General features: G+C 43.3%; 1 protein-coding gene and 1 long non-coding RNA gene across 3 annotated transcripts in view; one reads left to right on the forward strand and one right to left on the reverse strand.

Annotated features, from left to right (window-relative positions):
* Positions 1 to 3172: 3172 nt before the first annotated feature.
* On the reverse strand, positions 3173 to 6489 carry LOC147578952 (uncharacterized). Its single transcript, XR_015253089.1, has 2 exons — positions 5783 to 6489; positions 3173 to 3405 (listed from the first exon to the last, which is right to left on the reverse strand). It is a non-coding gene; the product is annotated as an uncharacterized LOC147578952 (long non-coding RNA).
* A 260-nt stretch (positions 6490 to 6749) lies between these two features.
* Positions 6750 to 20315, forward strand: part of GNPTAB (N-acetylglucosamine-1-phosphate transferase subunits alpha and beta) — a 74221-nt gene continuing 60655 nt past the window's right edge. The window contains exon 1 of one of the 2 annotated variants that reach the window (XM_086712525.1): positions 6750 to 7129. In XM_086712525.1, coding sequence (XP_086568651.1) covers positions 7013 to 7129 — 117 coding nt within the window. In that variant the 5' untranslated portion in view covers positions 6750 to 7012. The remainder of the gene's footprint in view (positions 7130 to 20315) is intronic. The other variant, XM_086712524.1, reaches the window with a different exon arrangement.

Below are 20315 nucleotides of genomic sequence, written 5' to 3' on the forward strand. Positions count from 1 at the left end.
TAAAAAAAATCATGGACATCAGAAAATCCCAAAGGCTTGGAGACCAGGAAAATAGATCCAACTTTCAAACGTAATGGCAAGATTTACCTTTTGCAAATAGGTAGATTCTGCAAAATATATCATGATGCACTTGATATTTACCCTGGGAAATATTTAGAACCTATTATTCAATGGATGGCTTGTGAGAACTTAAACAGGGAAGTAATTAGGAGCCAGGGGAGGAAGGGCATGTATATTCTTTTTGAGTAAACCCGAAAACCTTTGCAAAAATTGATCATGTATTGGACAAGGAAAGAAACCTCAAGTAATTCCAGAGTTGATATCATACAAAGCCCATTCTCTTACCTTGTTTCAGTCAGATTATTTGTAGACTAAAAAATCCTCATTATTTTAAATAGAAAGGGATTCAGTTGATTCACCCATCAACTATTACCAGAGATGAACAAAGAGATTTTAGGTTGGATTTGTAGGAAGAGCTCCTCAAACCTCAGCCCAACTGAGCTGCCATGGGGAGCTGCTGACTCCGCCAGCAAAAACAGGGGTGGACATCTTCTGCAGAGGCAGGAAGTCACTTCCAGCAGCGCTGGCTTCAGAATCATACATCTTCATTAGCTCACTAGCAAAAATAGGTACCTTTTCCCCTGCCTCTCTCCTCCCTTCCTTCCCAGATTCAAGCCTTCTGTGAATTCATCTGATCAGGAGGATCTATATCACATCTGGAACCCCGGTTTCAGGGATGTGCCGAGTGTCAATTGTTGCCTCTCAGCTCTGAATTTACCCCTTCATCACCTGCTCTGTGATACCAGACTGGATTCAGACATTTCTTTGTAGTGATTATGATGTTAACCTTTGCCAGCAGAGGGTGTCGGAGGGATTTTTACAGGATGAAGAGGGTTCTTGCTTTTTTTTCCACCTGCTGCATGGATGGATTGGGTATGAATATGTGAGGACACCAGTGATGTTCTGCCCAGCCGTGCATGCCCAGAGAGCACAGTTACTGCCTTGGCCCAGGATTGGAGCCACTTTGTCTTGGTTTTCCTGATGTGGACACTGTGTGTCCAGGCCCAGCACCCACAGTGGAGCCCCAAACCCCAATGTGCACCTGCACTCCATGCCAACACTTATGGGATGCAATAAAATTAGCATTTAAAGGGAAGTTTATAGTTTTGAAACGTTAGTAAAAACAATAAAGACTGAAAAAATATTGAGTTAAGTATTAAAATTGAGAAAGAGCAATGGAGCAAATTCAGAGAATAAGAGGAAAGGATATTACAAAGATAAAGGCATAAATCACTAAAATAGAAAACCACAGAAAAAGAGAGGATGAGCCAAAGAGTAAGTGAAAAAAATTAGGAAAAAATTGAGAAAATACAAAGAATACATAAGATGAAACAAAGTAAATCACAGTAAACAACAGATTTTAAAACCTAGATGATTTGAGTACATTTCTGGAAGTCCCCCATAACAAAAATATCCAGGTCCAGATAGTTTTAAAAGTGAGTTCTACTCAAAATTTAAGCTTGTTTTCCATGACATTCTAGTTTCCTTCAATTCAATTCATCAAAACTTTAAGCTCTATGTGGGGCTTGAACTCAAGACCCAGAGATCAAGTGTTGCAAAAAAAAAAAAAAAAAAAAAAAAAGAGTCACATGCTCTACCCAACTGAGCCAAACAGCTGTCCCCAATTCATCAAAACTTCAAGAGCTGCCAATTCTATACTTGGTACTTTTATCAGTGCAAAATATGTTGACTCATATGATAAATTTTTTTGCTTAGCTACAATCAGCAAGGCACAATGCCATGGGTAGGGATATAGTTATGAATAACTTAGAAAAATCTCTCGCCTTTATGATGCCCATATTCTGTGGATAAAACACACACACACACACACACACACACACACACACACACACACACACAAAACACCCACAAGTAAATATCAAGCAAATAGAATGAAGTATAGTTACACATGTGAACATTATGTATATTTGTTTATAAATACAGGATGTATTTGAATTCATAAAAAATAAATAGTGGGCCATATTATGCTTTGGCTCCTGAAATTCAGAAACAATTAAATTTTTTAAATTAAAAAAATTTTTATTTTAGAGAGAGACAGCATGCATGTGAGCAGGAGAGGGGGAGGGGAGGAGAGGGAGAGAGAGAGAGAGAGAGAGAGAGAGAGAGAGAGAGAGAGAATCTCAAGCAGCTCCATGCTTAGCACAAAGCCCAAAGCAGGGCTCAAGGCCACAATCCTGGGATCACGACCTCAGCTGAAATCAGTGGGACATTCAACTAACTGAGCTATCCAGGCATCCTAACAATTAAATTTCTTAATAATTTTATTTATTTTCTATTTTTCAAAAAAAATTAGAAACTGTCCTGGCTTTCTTTTTTAAAATAAAGAAAGGGATGAGGTCACTTACAACAGGCATATCTTTTATGAACATGTACTATGTATCCTGAAAGGAGGAAGGGGGCAAAAATCAAAATATGTTTCCTAAGAATAAGCAAGTTTTTCAGGTCTAAAGCTTAAAATAGAGTAAAAGCATTTCACAATGTGAACATTTTATCTTTTTTTTGTTAAAAAATTTTTTTTAACGTTTATTCATTTTCGAGGGATGGAGAAAGACAGACTATGAGAGGGGGAAGGGCAGAGAGAGAGGGAGACAGAATCTGAAGCAGGCTCTAGGCTCTGAGCTGTCAGCACAGACCCTAACATGGGGCTTGAACTCATGAACCACGAGATCACGATCTGAGCTGAGGTTGAACGCTTAACCGACTAAGCCACCAGGGCACCCCCAAACATTTCATTTTCTTAATCTTGAATAAGGCAAGGACTCAGCTAAATACAGATTTATCAGGAATTATTTTAATTTGGCTTAATCTGCTAGTTAAAGCTCTTTGTTTAGGTTCAATATTCTTATCAGCTCAAGGTAAGGCCTTCTAAGTACACCATCTTTATATACGACACGTATGTTTTGTAGGCCCAGGGCAGGAGGTTCCTCTTTGTACAAGACTCTTTCCTTTTATTGTTCATTTTTCATCAAGGCCAAGCCAAAGGAGACTCACGCAAGGATGGTTGGTGTTTTAGGGTCCAATATGTAAAAGCATTCTTCCTTGTCTCTTGAATTTTGAACCAATTGAGAAAGCTGTGCAAGAAACAGACAGCTAGAGACCAAAGTGTTAGCTTTAGTACTGATAAAGTTAATTGGACAATGTTGTTTTCCGTTTGCAGACAAGTGGGCAACCAATATTTCGTTCTTGAATGAGACCGAGTTCCTAGGTTCTTGCTCAGGTCCTGGCACACATACTCCTATGCTGGGCAGATAGTGGATCAGAACTCTTGTCTCTGGCAGACTGGTTCAATTCCTTTCAGCCTCACCAGTCAGGTACATTCCTCCTCTCGTGGGGTGAGGGGTGGGAATGAAGATCAGGAGAGCAAAGTTATTCTGTATTTTATCTGATAGCTCTACTCCCCCTGGTCCCATTTCAGCTCCTTGGGTCACCTCCAGTACATTTTCAACACCACAGTTATGATTCTTAAAATTCTTACCTGACCATGTCACTTTGCAGTGTTTATTTTGTTCAAAATTCTTTGTTCATGTTAAGATTAAGTCCTTTTTTCTTACTATGGCCCTCCTGTCCCTGCCAACCTCTCCAGCCCCTCCTGCTTTAGATTAGAGCCTTCCATGTGCCAATTTTGCCTCTCACCTTTAGTCCTCAAGCTTTGGTGTCAGCATCTCCTCCAGGAAGCATTCCCTGATCTTCCAGGCTAAGTCAGCTCCCCTCACAATACTAACTTAATACCTATTTGTCCTTCTAGAGTGTAAAATCCAGGAAAGACCTATAGGTATCTAGTAGGTACCCTCAGGGCCTGGTTACATGTCCAGAGCAGAGTGTTCATTGATAAATGATGAATAAATGAACACAAAACATTTCTTGAACTTTTCTCAAAGACTGGGTTCACCACTGTATCACCCATTATCCTACTCTCTGGGAGATACTGGTGCCTCCACTATATCTCTCTGTTCTTGCCTCTATTTACGTTATTGGCCCCAAGGTGGTTATATTTTTTGAATCAATTTGACTTTTTAAAAAAATATTTTTTCTCTTCTTAACTCTGTTAAATTTAAATATCATCTGTTAAAGTTACCTCTTGCTTGGGAGAAGAACAGGAAACAGATATCTTAATTCCGCCTCACCCCCTCCCACCCCACACCAATCTGCCAGGGACTGAGAACCCAGACAACAAGATCTCTGAGAACCACATTTATTAGATTTTGAGAGGACTGAGGGGTTCGCTTAAAAGGAAAACTCATGCATTTCAGTGGGTTCCTGGCAGTCTTATGGTTTTCTTGTTTTTTCTGGCTATTTTAGGTTGACAGATAAGAGATTTTGAGATAAATGAGATGCCAATGTGTAATTTTTCCACTGCTCAGATGCTGATAGTTTAAAATTGTTTCCACAAATTTCATACTGCTAGATTAATCTTCTGGAAGAGCATATTTAATTAGATCATTCTCCTGCTGAAAAGCCATTGCTTAATTAGAACAAAGCTAAATATTCTTTTCTTAACTTTTCTTACTTTATAACTTTTTCTTAACTTTCATTTCTTTTCTAAACTTAAAATGTCCCAGGCACTTAAGTGCTTTCATGCATTATTTTATTTAATCTCCCTAATATCTCTATAAGGTAGGTACTAGAGATGTATCATTTTATTTAAAAAAAAAAAATTTTTTTTTTCAACGTTTATTTATTTTTGGGACAGAGAGAGACAGAGCATGAACGGGGGAGGGGCAGAGAGAGGGAGACACAGAATCGGAAACAGGCTCCAGGCTCTGAGCCATCAGCCCAGAGCCTGACGCGGGGCTCGAACTCACGGACCGCGAGATCGTGACCTGGCTGAAGTCGGACGCCCAACCGACTGCGCCACCCAGGCGCCCCGAGATGTATCATTTTATACCAACACTTATTTTACTCAAGTTCAATGATACTGGCTCAGGAAAGAGAGAGCAAGCAAGAGTGAGTTCTCTAGAAGAAAGGACTTCGACAATACTTCTGACACCCCTGAGGCTCTCTGGTTGGAGCATAAAGAGATAGGGGGAAAAAAAAAGCATGCATCAAAACAAACTTCCTTAGACCCATGACTTCTAGGTAGGGCCAAGGCTAGGGGCCGGGACTAAGAGAGTGAGACACTTGCCTTCAGCGCAAAATGTAAGGGAAAGCCAAACATTCACTAAGCAAGATGAAATATTTAATACTGTATTTAAAAAGATCAAAATTAACGCAAAATATCCACCAAAAACAAAATGTCAATTTTAAATGAAGACAGAATCTGTCTGACCTTGCACTTGTAGGACTCACCTCTCACTACTCCTAGCCCTGTTTTTCAGCCTAAGTATACTATTCAAATCTCAATCCTGTCATTTACTGGTTGTGTGATGTTAGCCAGTTATTTCATTTCATGTACCTCAATTTCTTCATCTGTAGAATGGGGGATGATAATGCTATGTCCTTCATAAGGTTGTTGTGAGGATTAGCTGAACCCTGCTTACAGTGGATTCTAAGTAAACGTTGGCCATCACCATTGTGGAAACAAACACCTTAACAGAATCCTGTTGAATGCTAGATGGTTTTATACCTTTTCCCACTCTTGAAGAGACCTCAGAACTATGTGTCTCACACAACTGCCATAATTTTTATCATGTATATATGGCATGTAATCAACTTTTCCTAAAGCAGGATTAAAAGAATTGACTAAAAAGTGTAAAAGTCTTACCTTGGATTGGAGTGAGGGTAACCCTTTTGCAAGTCTGTTCATTCCATCGACCATTCAGTTAAGTGCATATTTTGAATGTTTCCTTAAGCTAGTTCTGAAGATAATTCTAAAAATGCTATAAATGATGGCAACATTGGCTGAGTGCACTGTTTTCCAGAGTGACTAGATCAAGACAAAAATCATATTAATCAGGGTATACTGGGAAAAAAGAAAAATCTCTCTCAAATAACAGGTACCGAGGGGAGGCCCTCTTGGAAATCGCCTGGTGCCAAAGCATGATTAATTGACCACCACTGCCTTGGTTCCCCTGCTATAACTTAGCACGATTTCTATATTGACTTTTTTGTAGTCAGTGGTTTGCGTGTTTATCTCCCCAGCCAGACTCTCCGGCAAGAAGCGGCCCGGTCTACTTCATTTTCTTGAATACCCGACACCAGGCACTTGCCAGGCACGGGACACTCACTACACACTCAGTGAATACATGAATGAATTGAATTTGGGTTTGGGCACATTTAGCCCAAAGGTTTCCTCTTTCAAACAATATAGTTAAGGAGACAGGGGAAAGGAGCCCCATACAGCATCTCCTCTTAACGCCGTAAAAATTATTTACCATAGTTTCCCAATTATTGTAAATGCAGAAAGGGGTTTGTGTACACAAGCACTCATAACGCCTTCTGTGGCACACCGATCTTGCAGGGACTGCTCTCGGTTGAGAGCCCAACCCAGCCTGCGGAGAGCCCGCTGCGCACGCGCGGACGGGAAGGGCCCTCGCCCGCCCCTCCGCCCCTCCGCCCCTCCGCCCCTCCGCCCCTCCGCCCCTCCGCCCCTCCGCCCCTCCGCCCCTCCGCCCCTCCGCCCCTCCGCCCCTCCGCCCCTCCGCCCCTCCGCCCCTCCGCCCGCCAGGTGGCGCTGGCCGCCCCGCCGCCGCCTCCGGTGCCTCCACCTCCGCCTTTGCCTCTCGCCGGGCCGGACCGGGGCGGCGCTGGCCGCCTCGCGGGCCGCGGGTCCGCCTCCGCCGCGCCGAGGGCGTGGGCTCCCGGCTCCCGGAAGCGGCGGCCGCGGCGCGGAGCCGAGCGGGCGTCGATCCCCGGAGCAGCAATGCGTGGCGGCCGCCCCTTGTGACCTGAGCGTGGCGGCCGGGCTGGGGCCGCTGAATGGCGGCTCGCTGAGGCGGCGGCGGCTGTGGCTGCTCCGGGCGTGGCGTGGCGTGGCGTGGCGGCGGCCGGGGTGATGCTGCTCAAGCTCTTACAGAGACAGACCTATACCTGCCTGTCCCACAGGTATGGGCTCTACGTCTGTTTCGTGGGCGTCGTTGTCACCATCGTCTCCGCCTTCCAATTCGGAGAGGTGAGTAGCGGCGCGGGAGCCCGGGCCGGGGCGCCTTGGACCCGCACGACCCCGGGGCGCTCCGAGCCCAGGCGCGCTTGCCTTTTGCCTCCCCATCCTCCCTGCAGCTCTGGGGACATGTCCGATAGCCTGCCTTTTCCCCCGGAGGCTCCTAGAACTCAGATCTCCCCGAGCTCCAGTTTCAGCATCTGGGATCCAGGTCTCGTCCGCCTCAGGGTTTGGGGGATAGGGTCTCGTTCTACCGATTCCTGTGCCCTCCAGGTGCTTTCTTCGGGGCCCCCAAGTTATTTGATTTTCTCGTTCGGGCCTTGTCGTCCTCCCCGAAGCCCCCTCCCGGGACCCAGAGTCGGTGTCTTTTCCTATTCCTGAATTCTCCAAAATTTTCATTCCCTGCCCCTCCTACAGTTTTAATCCTCTGCAGTCACCCTTCTAATCTTTTCACTTTTGACAAAGGCACTTTGTCTTCTTAATCTCGTTTCTTTCTGGATTTCATAACTTTCTTCAAGGGGTGTGTGTTTCATTCTCGTGAATTTGCAGTGAGGAGGGGGTAGTGGCCCCAAATTTAAAGACTTACTTGTGAAAGGGAATTTTTTTTTTTTTTTTGCACTTTTGCTCTGTTATTGGGGACATCACCAGTTAGCCTGTAGAGGCTCTGCTGGTAGATGTGCACACACGGATGTGAGAGATCTCTTGGCAGCCTCAGACATTCTTCCCTATCCTGAGATCAGCTGGAGGCTGGGCCCCTTCAATTGACCAGGAAGCCCTGTCTTAAACTCCAGCACCCAGTGTCTTGGGAGCCAACACAAGCCCTTGGGTCATGGGATATGCTAATAATTTAGACTCCAAATAGGAATCACACAAGCCAGGCCTTTCTTGATCTGCCCTTAGGTAATGTGCAATAAAGTAGTTCAGTTAGACTGTAAATTCTTTAGAGGGTCCACACAACAGGTTTGGGAGATGGAAACACCCAAGTTTAATAGATTTTGTGCCTCTCTGGATATGTAGATGAAATATTTTCTTGAATGAAACAACCCTTTGGTTTAGGTTGGATAGTTACATTACTGACAGTCTAATTTGGTATTCTTCATCATAAACAAGTGTACAGAGACTGGTTAGGTCAGAACTGGAAGAGCACATGCATATGATTTTAGAGAACATGTTTAAAAATAAGTATAGCAACTCAGAGAAAAGTTGTATTTTCAAATTGTTAGAAATCTGTTTCCTTGTTTTAATATTTATTCCCCGCTTCCCCTCCCCCCCCCCTTTTTTGGGTAGGAGGTTGCAGAAGATTTTAAAATTAAGAGAACGGTTTTTAGAAATACCACAGTCCACATTTGCTTAAGATCTGTACGCATGCTGGATTGTAAACTTCTTTTTTTTTTTTTTTTTAATTTTAACGTTTATTTATTTTTGAGACACAGAGAGACAGAGCATGAACGGGGGAGGGTCAGAGAGAGAGAGAGAGAGGGAGACAGAGTCTGAAACAGGCTCCAGGCTCTGAGCTGTCAGCACAGAGCCCGCCGCGGAGCTCGAACTCACGAACCGCGAGATCATGACCTGAGCTGAAGTCGGACGCGTAACCGACCGAGCCGCCCAGGCGCCCCGGATTGTAAACTTCTTAAGAGAAGGTGCTGTCTGTTGAAATACTGTAATCCTGATGCAGGGTACCTGTGCCAGGTACTGCCGGAATATGCAGTCTAAATATTTGTGTAATGAGTGAATGATTTAATTATGTGGCATGATTTCAAGTGTACACTTTTAGTAGTTCTTGTTCTAGAGAACTTTCCAGATTAAATTAAAATAAGTCTTAACAAGTAAGGGTGAGAAAGTGCCCCAGACTTGTAAGTGTGGAATATATACCTAATTATTATACCACCTGCTGTTTTATCTTTGTTCCATATGTTGCAACTTAATACAGTGAATATATCTATGCATAGTTGTCTTATTCTTGATAGAAGATTTTTTTTGGCCCCGAGTAATTTTAAGTTAGCTATTTACTAACACCCCTGCAGTGTGAAGGTGACTTAAAGGCATCAGTTGTTAGAATTTTTTGTTTTCTGTATTCCACGCATGGTTATTTATTTACCAAAAGAAAGATGCTTGTCAGCTTTGAAATGGTCACAAACCTTAGAGTTTGGAATGGACGAAAGAAATAAGAGGCGAAGAATAGGCATGGGAGGTGGAGACAGCTGGTCTAATGCCACTAATATATTGCCTGTAATATAGTTTCTTTCTTTTAAAGATTTTGTTTTTAAGTAATCTCTACACCCAGTGTGAGGCTTGAACTCACAACCCTGAGATCAAGAGTTGTGTGGTCTACCGACTGAGCCTGCCAGATAACCCTGTAGTACAATTTTTGCAGCATAGTGGAAAAGAAAGCCATGGATCTGGGCAGGTCAGGGTTTGAACGCTAGTGCTTGTATTAATGATCATGATGATAGCTAGTAGATAGGGCTTACCAGATACTAGGTGCTTTCTTAACTGCTTTACATATGTTAGTTAACTCATTTAATCTTCATGACATCACCCCTGAGATATGGGTAATGTTATAATGCGCATTTTATAGGTGATGAGAGTGAAGCACTTGCACAGATTACTCCAGCTAGTTCATAGCAGAGCTGGACTTTAAATCAAGGCACTATATGGTTCCAGAGCTTGTACTACTCTTCCTGGTCTTTCACAGTCTGAGCTGTCCTTTTGTATGATCTCGGAAACGATACTGAACCTTTTTGAACTTCAGCTTCCTTATCTTTGAAATTGAGATAAGAATACCTTCCTTGCAAGGTTGATAGGATTAAGTAAGGCTTCTTATGTAAGGTACTGCTTGAGGTTCCTAGTAATTGCAGACTTTCTTTAAATGGGAGTAATAAGTATTGGGGGTACCTGGTTGGCTCAGTCGATTAAGCGTCTGACTTTGGCTCAGGTCATGATCTTGCAGTTCAAGTGTGCTGTTGGGCTCTGTGCTGACAGCTCAGAGCTTGGAGCCTGCCTCGGATTCTGTGTCTCCCTTTCTGTCTGTCTGTCTGTCTCTCTCTCTCTCAAAAATAATCAATAGGCATTAAAAAAAAATGGTAGTAAGTATTGTTACTGTTACTATTCTCATCAACTATTTTATGCCGTTTCAAAATATTTAAAATATTTAAAATATCAGCTATTTTGAAATAAGCCCTTGAAATAGAATACTACCATCATACAGTTAATGTTACCAACTTGTTAATAACTTTGCTAATTGCAGTGGACAAAAGGACTAAGATGGTCCTTGTTAATTGTGAGTTCATTAATATCTTTCTCCCACCTCTTGGTAGAAGTGGTGTTGGCTGCTACCTTTTGATGAGCCATTTGTACACTCATCCAAATTTTGAGGAAGGAAAATGTAATTGAGGGAGGGAAGTATTAACACATAACAGTATTTAAAAATTTTTCCCTTTAAGTTGAGCCAGGTACTGTTTAGAGAACTCTTGGGAACTCTGATCAAACAAAAGCAGAGCTAGATCCAAATGCACAGGGAGGGCCCTCAGGATGGGGACTAATAACCACCGCAGTGCACTGCCTTGGGGTGAGGGTAGCTTGTCTGTTGTAAATTAGTTGATTGAACAAATCATGAGGCTCTGGGAGCCTCAGTTTCCTTATCTATAAATGAGGACACTAGATTAGATTACTATGCTCTGAAGATCATTTTTAGCTCAGCAACTTCTGATTTTAAATATGTGTCCTCTGTTGGTTGCTACTACATAGAGTTTAAAACATGTGCTTTTGAGGTAAAATTTTATTATTTCAGGGCCATCATTATTTGTTGAACCATTTATATACAAATCCACAATTCGATATCTGAAAATTCTACTAAATTAACCTTATAATTAAACATTAGTATCTTTTACAGTGAACATAGGAGTAATCTCACTCAGGACAATAAAGACTATAAATAGCTTCAGGTCAGTTTAGGCCAAGTTTTGCCACCAAAGGAGTTCAGCTCAGATCAGATTTTGTTGCCAAGTAAGGTACAAAAAGGTCTTCAATTTTTGAGAACTTTCTGGATTTCAGGATTGCGAATAGAAGCTTGTAAATCACTGTTGGGTGTGTATGTGTGTATCTGCATGTGTGTGTGTGGTTTGTGTGTATATGAAATATACCACTTCCTTGTTTCCTTATGGAAACAAGTAAATACCCCAAAATTAACTTTCATGAGGAAGCAGATTCAGATGGAATCTACCTGTAGTGGGTAGTTTTCCCCTGGCCTGCTTGTTCCCTTTGGCTTGTCTGCCTTCCTGCCATTTTGGATTAGTGAGATGTTACTGTTCAGCGAAAAAGAAGGTTGAAAACTGGGTCCAGCCAAAGTCATGCTCAGCTGCTGTGACCAGTTTCTCATCCTGGCTCCATTTCAAGAAAGAAATTAGTTACCATATTTGTATTTGATTAGTTCACTCATTAAACATATATTTTGAGTGTGTTCTTTCTTTGCCAAAGGCAACAAATAGGTGGAGTCAAAGGGACCTGGCCTGACAATTGGAAGACAGCCTCTGGCATGATTCTAGCTCCTGGATAAACTGTGACCTGAGTGCTTTGTTACTTCCCCTGCTTTGTTACTACTTCTAGATGCCTCCTGGGCCGGCAGCAGCCACTCTTATTTGTTATCTCCTGTGGATTTGTTTTGGGGTGAGGAAAGCTTTCATTGTTAAAAATAATGTCTTAAAATATCAAAATTTCTAAGACCCCCGTTTTAGTTTTAATGTTCTATGAATATACATTTATAGAGTGCTTCCCATGAGAAAGCATGAACTATAATGTAACATAGTTGGCACTACAGAGAAAATGCCTTGGCCACATAGAGCCTTTTTAAATCGTCTCTTTCTTTTGTGGGATTTGGGAAAGATACACAGTCCTGCTGTCAAAGCAGGGACCTTTTCTTAGTCCCTCTATATTCTTTGTACCTAGGAAGTGCTTGGTACCCAGTTGGTGCCAACTAAATACTTGATGCTAGATGGATGGATGAATTAATTGGGGTGAGCTTAACAAACGTCCCTTCAAACTCATTTATTTACAATAAAGATAAGATTTCTACCCTGATGTTCAGACTGTCTCTAGCTACCTTTGATTTCTCAGACACAGTTGGTCTGATTGTACTTTGTATGGTGAAAGGTTCTAGAAAAGATACAAAGAATTATAGCTCATCTTTGGCCATCTTTGTCTAGTTGAGGTGAGGCCATGCTATATATATGAGTAACAGTACAAGGAAGTGAGTGATTGAATGCCTGAATAGATACACAGTAATTGCTTAGAAAATCAGAGGAAAGGAAGAAAACCATGGGTTGGAATGTCCTAGAGGAAGGTGAAATTTTTTACAAGGAGGCAAACTTTTTCCTTTTGAACTATTAGTGGTTTAAAATTGCTGCAGGTGTTTGTTAGCAGCACTTCGGACAGAATCTGACTCAGACCTGCCTTAAGAAAAAGGTAGGGGCGCCTGGGTGGCTTAGTCAGTTAAGCATCAGACTTAGGCTCAGGTCATGATCTCACAGTTTGTGAGTTCAAGCCCCACATTGGGCTCTGTGCTGACAGCTTACAGCCTGGAGCCTGCTTCAGATTCTGTGTCCCTCTCTCCCTCACTCTGCCCCTCCCCCTTCATGTGCCCACGTGCGCGCGCTCTCTCTCTCTCTCTCTCTCTCTCTCTCATAAATAAACATTAAAAAAAGACGGGGCGCCTGGGTGGCGCAGTCGGTTAAGCGTCCGACTTCAGCCAGGTCACGATCTCGTGGTCTGTGAGTTCGAGCCCCGCGTCAGGCTCTGGGCTGATGGCTCAGAGCCTGGAGCCTGTTTCCGATTCTGTGTCTCCCTCTCTCTCTGCCCCTCCCCCGTTCATGCTCTGTCTCTGTCCCAAAAATAAATAAACGTTGAAAAAAAAATTTTTTTTTTAAATAAAAAAAGAAAAAAGGTAGTTTTGGGGGCACCTGGCTGGCTCAGTCAGTTAAGCGTCTGGCTCTTGGTTTGTCTCAGGTCATGATCTGCGCTGTGTGCAGACTTCTTGGGATTCTCTGTCTCCCTCCCTCTCTCTGCCCATCCCCCCTCACAGAGAGGTTGGGTTGGATAGAAGTGCTCACATGATGTCATCAGGAATCTCATTTATGTCCCTGTTCTCCAGCTTTGTTGGTTTAGTTCTCAGGCTAGTGCTGCCCATATGGGAGGAGATTGCTGCCAGCAACTCCAGCTTCTAGTCTGCTAGTTGAGTAACCCTAGCAAAAAGAGGGTTTCATTCTCATTAGTGCCAGCTAGGTCCAGGGTGGCCTGCCCAGCCACAGAATGAGTGCCCTTGCTATGCCGTTGTTAACCATCTGAATCACCCCCAGAGTGAGGGTTGTGGGTGGCATAGTCAGCCTTAAATGAACCACGTGAACTGAGGGGCTTCCCCAGAGGGAAATCATGAGGTTGTTATCAAGAGAAGGGCCGGAGCAACAGATGGCCTAGACACTGCCTCGAGCCAAAACCTATTTCCTTTCCTGGGCATTTAATGTTGACCTTGTGACTATGATAGCTCTTAGCCGTTTACCGTCTTCTAAAAGATGTAAAAGTTGTTTCCCTTTTTTAAAAAGATTTGATTTTTTGGGGGCACCTGGGTGGCTCAGTCAGTTGAGCGTCCAACTTCGGCTCAGGTCATGATCTCATGGTCTGTGAGTTCAAGCCCCGTGTCGGGCTCTGTGCTGATGGCTTGGAGCCTGGAGCCCGCTTCGGATTCTGTGTGTCCCTCTCTCTCTGACCCTCCCCCGCTCATGCTCTGTCTCTCTCTCTCTGTCAAAAATAAATAAAAAATAAAAAGATTCGATTTTTTTTAAAGGTAATCTCTAACTCAACGTGTGGCTTGAACTCACAACTGCGAGATGGGTGTGTAGCAGTTGTCATGTTGAATGAGCACAACTGATGTGTAGCAAGTATCTTCATTTTTGTCTCCTGCTGGCACTTTATATTAACTTGTGGGGTTGGTTCTGCCTCTGCTTCTGGGCGAAAACTTGGGTGGGCCTAAGCCTTCTCTTGTCACTCTAGGTAACCAAAAGTCTTGTGGTCACTTCAGGTTATAAAACATCATGTCATTTCAGCAACTTTGAGCCTGCTGAATTCATAGCCTCTTACCTCCCCGCCTCTGGCAGCTTTGTCTCCCTTTGACAGAAAGCTCTAGGCAGAAAGCCTGCAATTGAGGAAGGAAGATGAGGCACAGTGGGATGCTTTTCTCTTTCCTCATCTTGTGCTTCTCTTTCTCCATAGCCTGTTTCTGGCCCCTCTTAGGGGTCAGCACCCTAAGAGGTTGGAGCACCTAGAAGAAGGAAAGGAAGTGAGGGCAGGAAAGTCCTTCCAAAACAGGTGCCAGAGCTCTGGAATTTCCAGGTGTCAAAGCTTGTTCCCTCTTGAGTGTTTTCAATGCACTCCTTCAGAGACCACACCCTCAGAGCCATGACTGGCTTTAACTCTGATGAGAGCAAATGCGTCTTCATTTAGGCTGGTTGCTTATGCCTTCCTTGGTTCTTAGGAGTCTGATGCCATCGTAAGCCTCTCATCTCAGTCTCTGTCCTTTTCTTTTTGGGGCTCTGGACCTGATCTAAGTTGACCCACTGCAGGTATTCTCTCTTTTTTTTTTTTTTTAATTTTTTAAAATGTTTATTTATTTTTGAGAGAAAGGGTAGATAGAACGTGAGTGGGTGAGGGGCAGAGAGAGGGAAACACAGAATCTGAAGCAGGCTTCAGGCTCCAAGCTTCCAGCAGAGAGCCCGATGCGGGGCTCGAACCACGAACTGTGAGATCATGACCTGAGCTGAAGTCAGACGCTTAACTGACTGAGCCACCCAGGAGCCCCTCTGCAGGTATTCTCTTGTGCATGGCACTCATCTGGTGCATGGAGACCCACATACTTTGCTTTGTAGGGGAGGAATTTATCTTTTTCCTCTGCTCTTCTAAAGTTCTTGGCTAGGGCCCCTGTAACTAAAGACAGATTGATAACAGAAAAGCATACAGGTTTGTTTAATATAAGTATTACATGTTGTGGGGACCTTCATAAGGAAATAAAGACCCAAAGAAGCAGTGAAAGCTTAGTATTTTTATTGCAGGTTTGATGAAGAGTGGAGAGTTTGGGGAAAATGTGATAGGAGAGAAATGAGTATGAGCTAAGTGTAGTAGGCTGGGGAAACACGAGGCCTGTTTGTTCAGGTTCCTTTTGGCATCACTTGTTCTTCCGAGATAAGGATGCTCCTTTCCTCCAGGTGTAGGTAAGGCGTTTCTCACAGAGGGTCTGATGACCTGCTTCAGGGGAAGGTCGGAAAACCCTTCCTGCACCTGCTGCTTCTCAGATCCCTTCAGCTTGAAATATTCAATAAGCCGATGTGCCATATTTGGGGGTAGCATATCCTGAACCCTGTCAGCTCGAAGTGAGGGAGGGTGGGCTGGCTCCAGCATAGCAGCAACTTCTTCCTTGCCCTTAGTGCAGGTAGCCGGCCAGCCCTTCTATTTCTCAGGTGTGAGTTGGATGTGGCATCCTCCCAATCGCAGGGATCTGTAATGGGCTATCTTGGTAGTCTCACTGAGCCCTTTTCCTGCTTGAGGTGAATGGAAAGATTTTCCACCTGTCCTCTTTAGATAAGGTGGAACGGATGTGCAGAATGCCAGCAGCTTCCTAACCTGTACCCTTCTACCACAATTTGGATAAGTTTTCAACCATCTCCTCCAGGAACTGCCTCTTGTTTCAACTCTTCATTTTGGAACGAGGTATCTGGTCTTTTGGTGCCTCAGAAGAAACTTAGATTTTTCTCAACTTACAATTGATTGAAAACTCAATCAAGTTTGCCCTGGAGATGAAACCTATTTGCCATTTCTGTACTCAGCATCCTCAGCACAAAGACATTGCCTTTCTTATCTTGCAGTCCCTGTGCCCCAGCAGAACACCAGAATCATTCATTCATTCAGTCAGTAAATTCTTTGTTTGAGCACAATGCCGGGCCCCTGGGCATGGAGAGTGAACAGAGCAGACAGATTCCAGCAGAGGACCAGTTTATATTCTGGTTGTACAGTCAGACATTAAATGCTTCTTAATGACAGTTGTGAGAAAGGCTATAAGCAGGAGAGGGGGTTGTGGGAGAGACCAGCAGTGTCTAGTCTGGTTCCTGGGTCAGGAGAGGCTTTCTCGATGCAATTTGAGCTCAACTTTGAAGGGTCAAAATTGCTGAGGCAGAGGACAGAGGTGGGCAGGTCTGTTCTAGGCCATCGGTTCTTAGCCAGGGACGATTTTGCCCCCAGAGGCATTTGGCAATGTCTGGAAACATTTTAGGTTGTCACAGATGGGGTGTAGAGTGGGGTTGGTGCTACTGGCATTCAGTGGGTGGAGGCCAGAGATTCTGTTAAACATCCTACAGTGCACAGGCCAGCCCCCACCACAAAGATTATCCAGCCCCAAGTATCAGTAGTGCTCAGGCCCTGGAAACAATGTGAAGGGCTTGAAGTTGGGGTACATTTGAGAAGGTGAATTGAGGCATAAGTAGCTGGAGGGTAGAGAGCAAGAGAAAGCGAGGATCTGGGGGACACTGGTACAGTTGGTGTCACCCTCTTCCCAACACTTGGGAAGATTAGGTGTTCAGGATTTGGGTGTTCTGAGAACAGTCAGATGCCATTCAAGGTTATTATGTACTGGCAGGTAGTGGGTGGAGGCCAAGGATGCTGCTGAACTTCTTGCAGTGCACAGTATAGCCCCGCAAACAACGTGTTTTCAGGTCCTAAATGTCAATACTGCCAAAGTGGAAAAACCCGGATTAGAGGGAGAGCAAGAATGGCTGCAGGGCACTTAGGAGCCTTGGACAAGGCTGGTAGAAGGGTATGTTAAGAGAAGTGGACAGATTGGAGAGATTTAGGAGGCAAAATTGTCTGGTCTTTATGTTGCATTATGTGCCAGATACTCTGCTGCCATGTTGGGATACAAAAGTGAGCAAGATAGACAAGTTCATCTCTCCCAGATGCTATCTATAGAGACTACGAGAATGAATAGGTGCTTTGTTGAATGAATACTTATAAAATTTTATTTTTACTCAGTGATTGTGATCGAGCCTTAGGAAGGATGGTTTAAATGACATGCCTAACGTTTATCAGGCACCCTGCACAGTGCCTGGTACAAGGTGTTCAGTAAATGCCATGTGTCCCATCCCAGGATTGTTTTTCCCTTGGCCACGAGGCTCAATGAAGAGAGCAGCGGGAGACCTACCTTCTGGTCTGGTGCCCAAGGTCCCATTGAAGAATATATTAATCCTTAGAGCAGAAAGGTTCACGATTTCTTTATTATGGTTAATATGAAAACAGAGGGAGCAAGTGCATTAATTTAATACAGCTGTGCTTTACGATAATGCATGTTACTCTGGTTCCTCCTAAAATGTAACAATCAAGTGTAGCAGTGATGAGTTATGCATATCTTTTAATATCTCTTATTGTCCTTTAGATTGATCGTTCCAGTCTTGTGATCCACATGCAGTATCTTTAGCAGGTGATTAGTCAGCCTATGTGTGATTCATACTTTGCACTAAATTAAGCAGGAAAAAAAAAGTGATCTTTCAAAAATGTTATAGACTAAGTCACACTTGTGCAGGGATATTGCCCACTTTAAAATTGCTTCCTAAAATTGTTTCTTCTTTTAGGTTCTAGTTTATTTTTCCCACTGGATATACCTCCCCATCCCCTTCATTACCTCATTCCATTAACTTCATTTCTATCTCTGATTAATTCCAAATTGGATAAAACCAAATTTTTTGAAGCTGATTATTCGACAGAGATTTATGGAAGTGTTTGCTCTGGGCCAGGTACTCTTCTGCTTACTAGAGACACAAAGATGGTTCAGTTTCTTTCTACTCTTGAGGAACTCGCTCTAGACAGGGAGATGGGCAAGCAGATAGATTAAGTTGAAGAAATAGGAATGGGTGTTTCTCAGACATAAGAGTGACATCTGAATTTGATGTTGAAGGAGATGGCTGAGGGAAGAAAGGGGAACTCCCCCGACCCCCTTTTTCAAAAGCAAAGGATGCCCTCGGTGTAAAGGCATTGGTTTGAGAGGCAAGAAGTTCTGAAGGGCTGCAGCACACTGGGAGTTGAAGCTGGAGAGGCAGTAGCCGCCAGGTTAGGACTTGCCTGTTGAGTGATGGGAAAGAATATGGATTCATCCTGAAGAAAGTAGGGGCCATGCAGATGATTATTATTTGGCCCTTTATAGAAAAAAATTTGCTGATCCCCTGGCTTGAAAGAACATTCCCTTGATGTGCAGGACAAATGGTAGCTGGCTGATCTGGGTTGGATTTGGTGGGCTCTGCTCCACTTTCCTTCCTCCTCCTGGGACCAGTGGGCCAGCCTAGGTGTGTTCTTCTCAAGACGGTGGTAAGGGCACAAAAAATCAGATGGATACTTGCAGACCTTTCTGAGGTTTAGACTTAGATCTGGTGTATTCACTGTCTTTTTATTCCCTAAACCCATCAAATTTGTTTCTGCCTTAGGACCTTTGCGTTATTGTCCCATTAGCCTGGAGAGGACTGCCTCCAGACCATCATGTGACGGGCTCCTTCTTGTCTTACAGGTCTCAGCTCAGTAGCACCTTCTCAGATGGGCCCTCCCTACCACCCAGCCTACAGTAGCCTCTTTCACCAGCTCATTCCTTATGATAGTTCCCCTTTTCTTTTTTAAATAGTACTTAGTCTGAAAGTGTGTGTGTATTTGTATATTTAATGTCTTATCTCTCTCTACCAAAATGTAAGCTCAGGGAACAGGGTTTCTGTCTTATCCAACCTTTCTGTCTTATTTACCACTGTATCCTCAGCTCCTAGAATAGAGCCTGGCACCAAGAAGTAGAGTGCAGAAATACTTTGTCCTAGTATCTAAATATAGTAAGGTCACCTGCAATGATCAGTTTCGAAATTCAACCTTAATGGAAAGTATATAGGTTTAGATGATATACATGTGTACTTATATTAGGGTTCTTCAGAGAAACGGAATCAGTAGGATGTATGTCTGTGTGTGTATGGAAATAGATTTATTATTTAGAATTGGCTCACACGATTGTGGAGGCTGACAAGTCTCCAAGATCTGCATTTAGCAAGGCTAGAGACCCAGGAGAGCCAATGGTGTCGTTCTAGTCTGAGTCCAAAAGCTTGAAAACCAGGAAAGCTGATAGTATAATTCCAGTCGTAAAATTGGCAGGCATTAGATTGAGGAAGAGCTGATGTTTCAGTTCGAATCCGAAGGCAGGAAAAGACTGGCGTTCAGCTCAAAACAGGTCAGAAGCAGTTTTCTCTTACTCAGCTTTTTAATTTTATTTAGGCCTTCAACTGATGCCTAAATAAAGTTCAACTGATTTGAATCAGTCTGTTCATTCAAATGTTAGTTTATCCAGAAACACCCTCAATGACATGCCCAAAATAATGTTTGATCAAATATCTGGACGTCCCCTGGCCTAGTCAAATTGACACATAAAATTAACCATCATGATAATTTAATAGGTTTTCTTTTCTTTTTTTTTTTTTACTTTTTTTAATGTTTATTTTGTTTGAGAGTGAGACGGAGCGTAAGCAGGGGAAGGGCAGAGAGAGAGGGAGACACAGAATCCGAAGTAGGCTCCAGGCTCTGAGCCATCAGCACAGAGCCCCATGTGGGGCTCGAACTCACGGAACCGTGAGATCCTGACCTGAGCTGAAGTCTGATGCCCAACCGACTGAGCCATTCAAGCACCCCCAATAGGATTTATTTTCTATAGCAGCTTTAGGTTTACAGAAAAAATTGCATGAAAAGTGCAGAGATTTCCCACATACCTCCTCTCCCCCAGCATATTATCCCATTTTTAACACTTTGCATCAGTGTGGTGCATTTTTATAATTGATGAACCAACATAGATACATTTTGAAAAATTTATTTTGAGAGAGAGAGAGGATCCCAAGTGGTCTACAGAGTGCAACGTGGGGCTTAATCCTGCAAACCGTGAGATTAGGACCTGAACTGAAAGATTTGGATGCTTAACTGACTGAGTTACCCAGGCACCCCGATAGATTTTTATTAACTAAAAATAAATTGAACATTAGGGTTCCATTACATTAGGATTCATTCTTTGTGTTGTACTGTCATATCATGTATCTGCCATTTCACTATCACACAGAATAGTTTCATTGCCCTGATAATGCCCTTGCCCTGCACTATG

The sequence above is a fragment of the Puma concolor genome, chromosome B4 (assembly GCF_028749965.1).
Source record: "Puma concolor isolate L17-30 chromosome B4, mPumCon1.1.hap2, whole genome shotgun sequence".
NCBI lineage: Eukaryota > Metazoa > Chordata > Mammalia > Carnivora > Felidae > Puma > Puma concolor.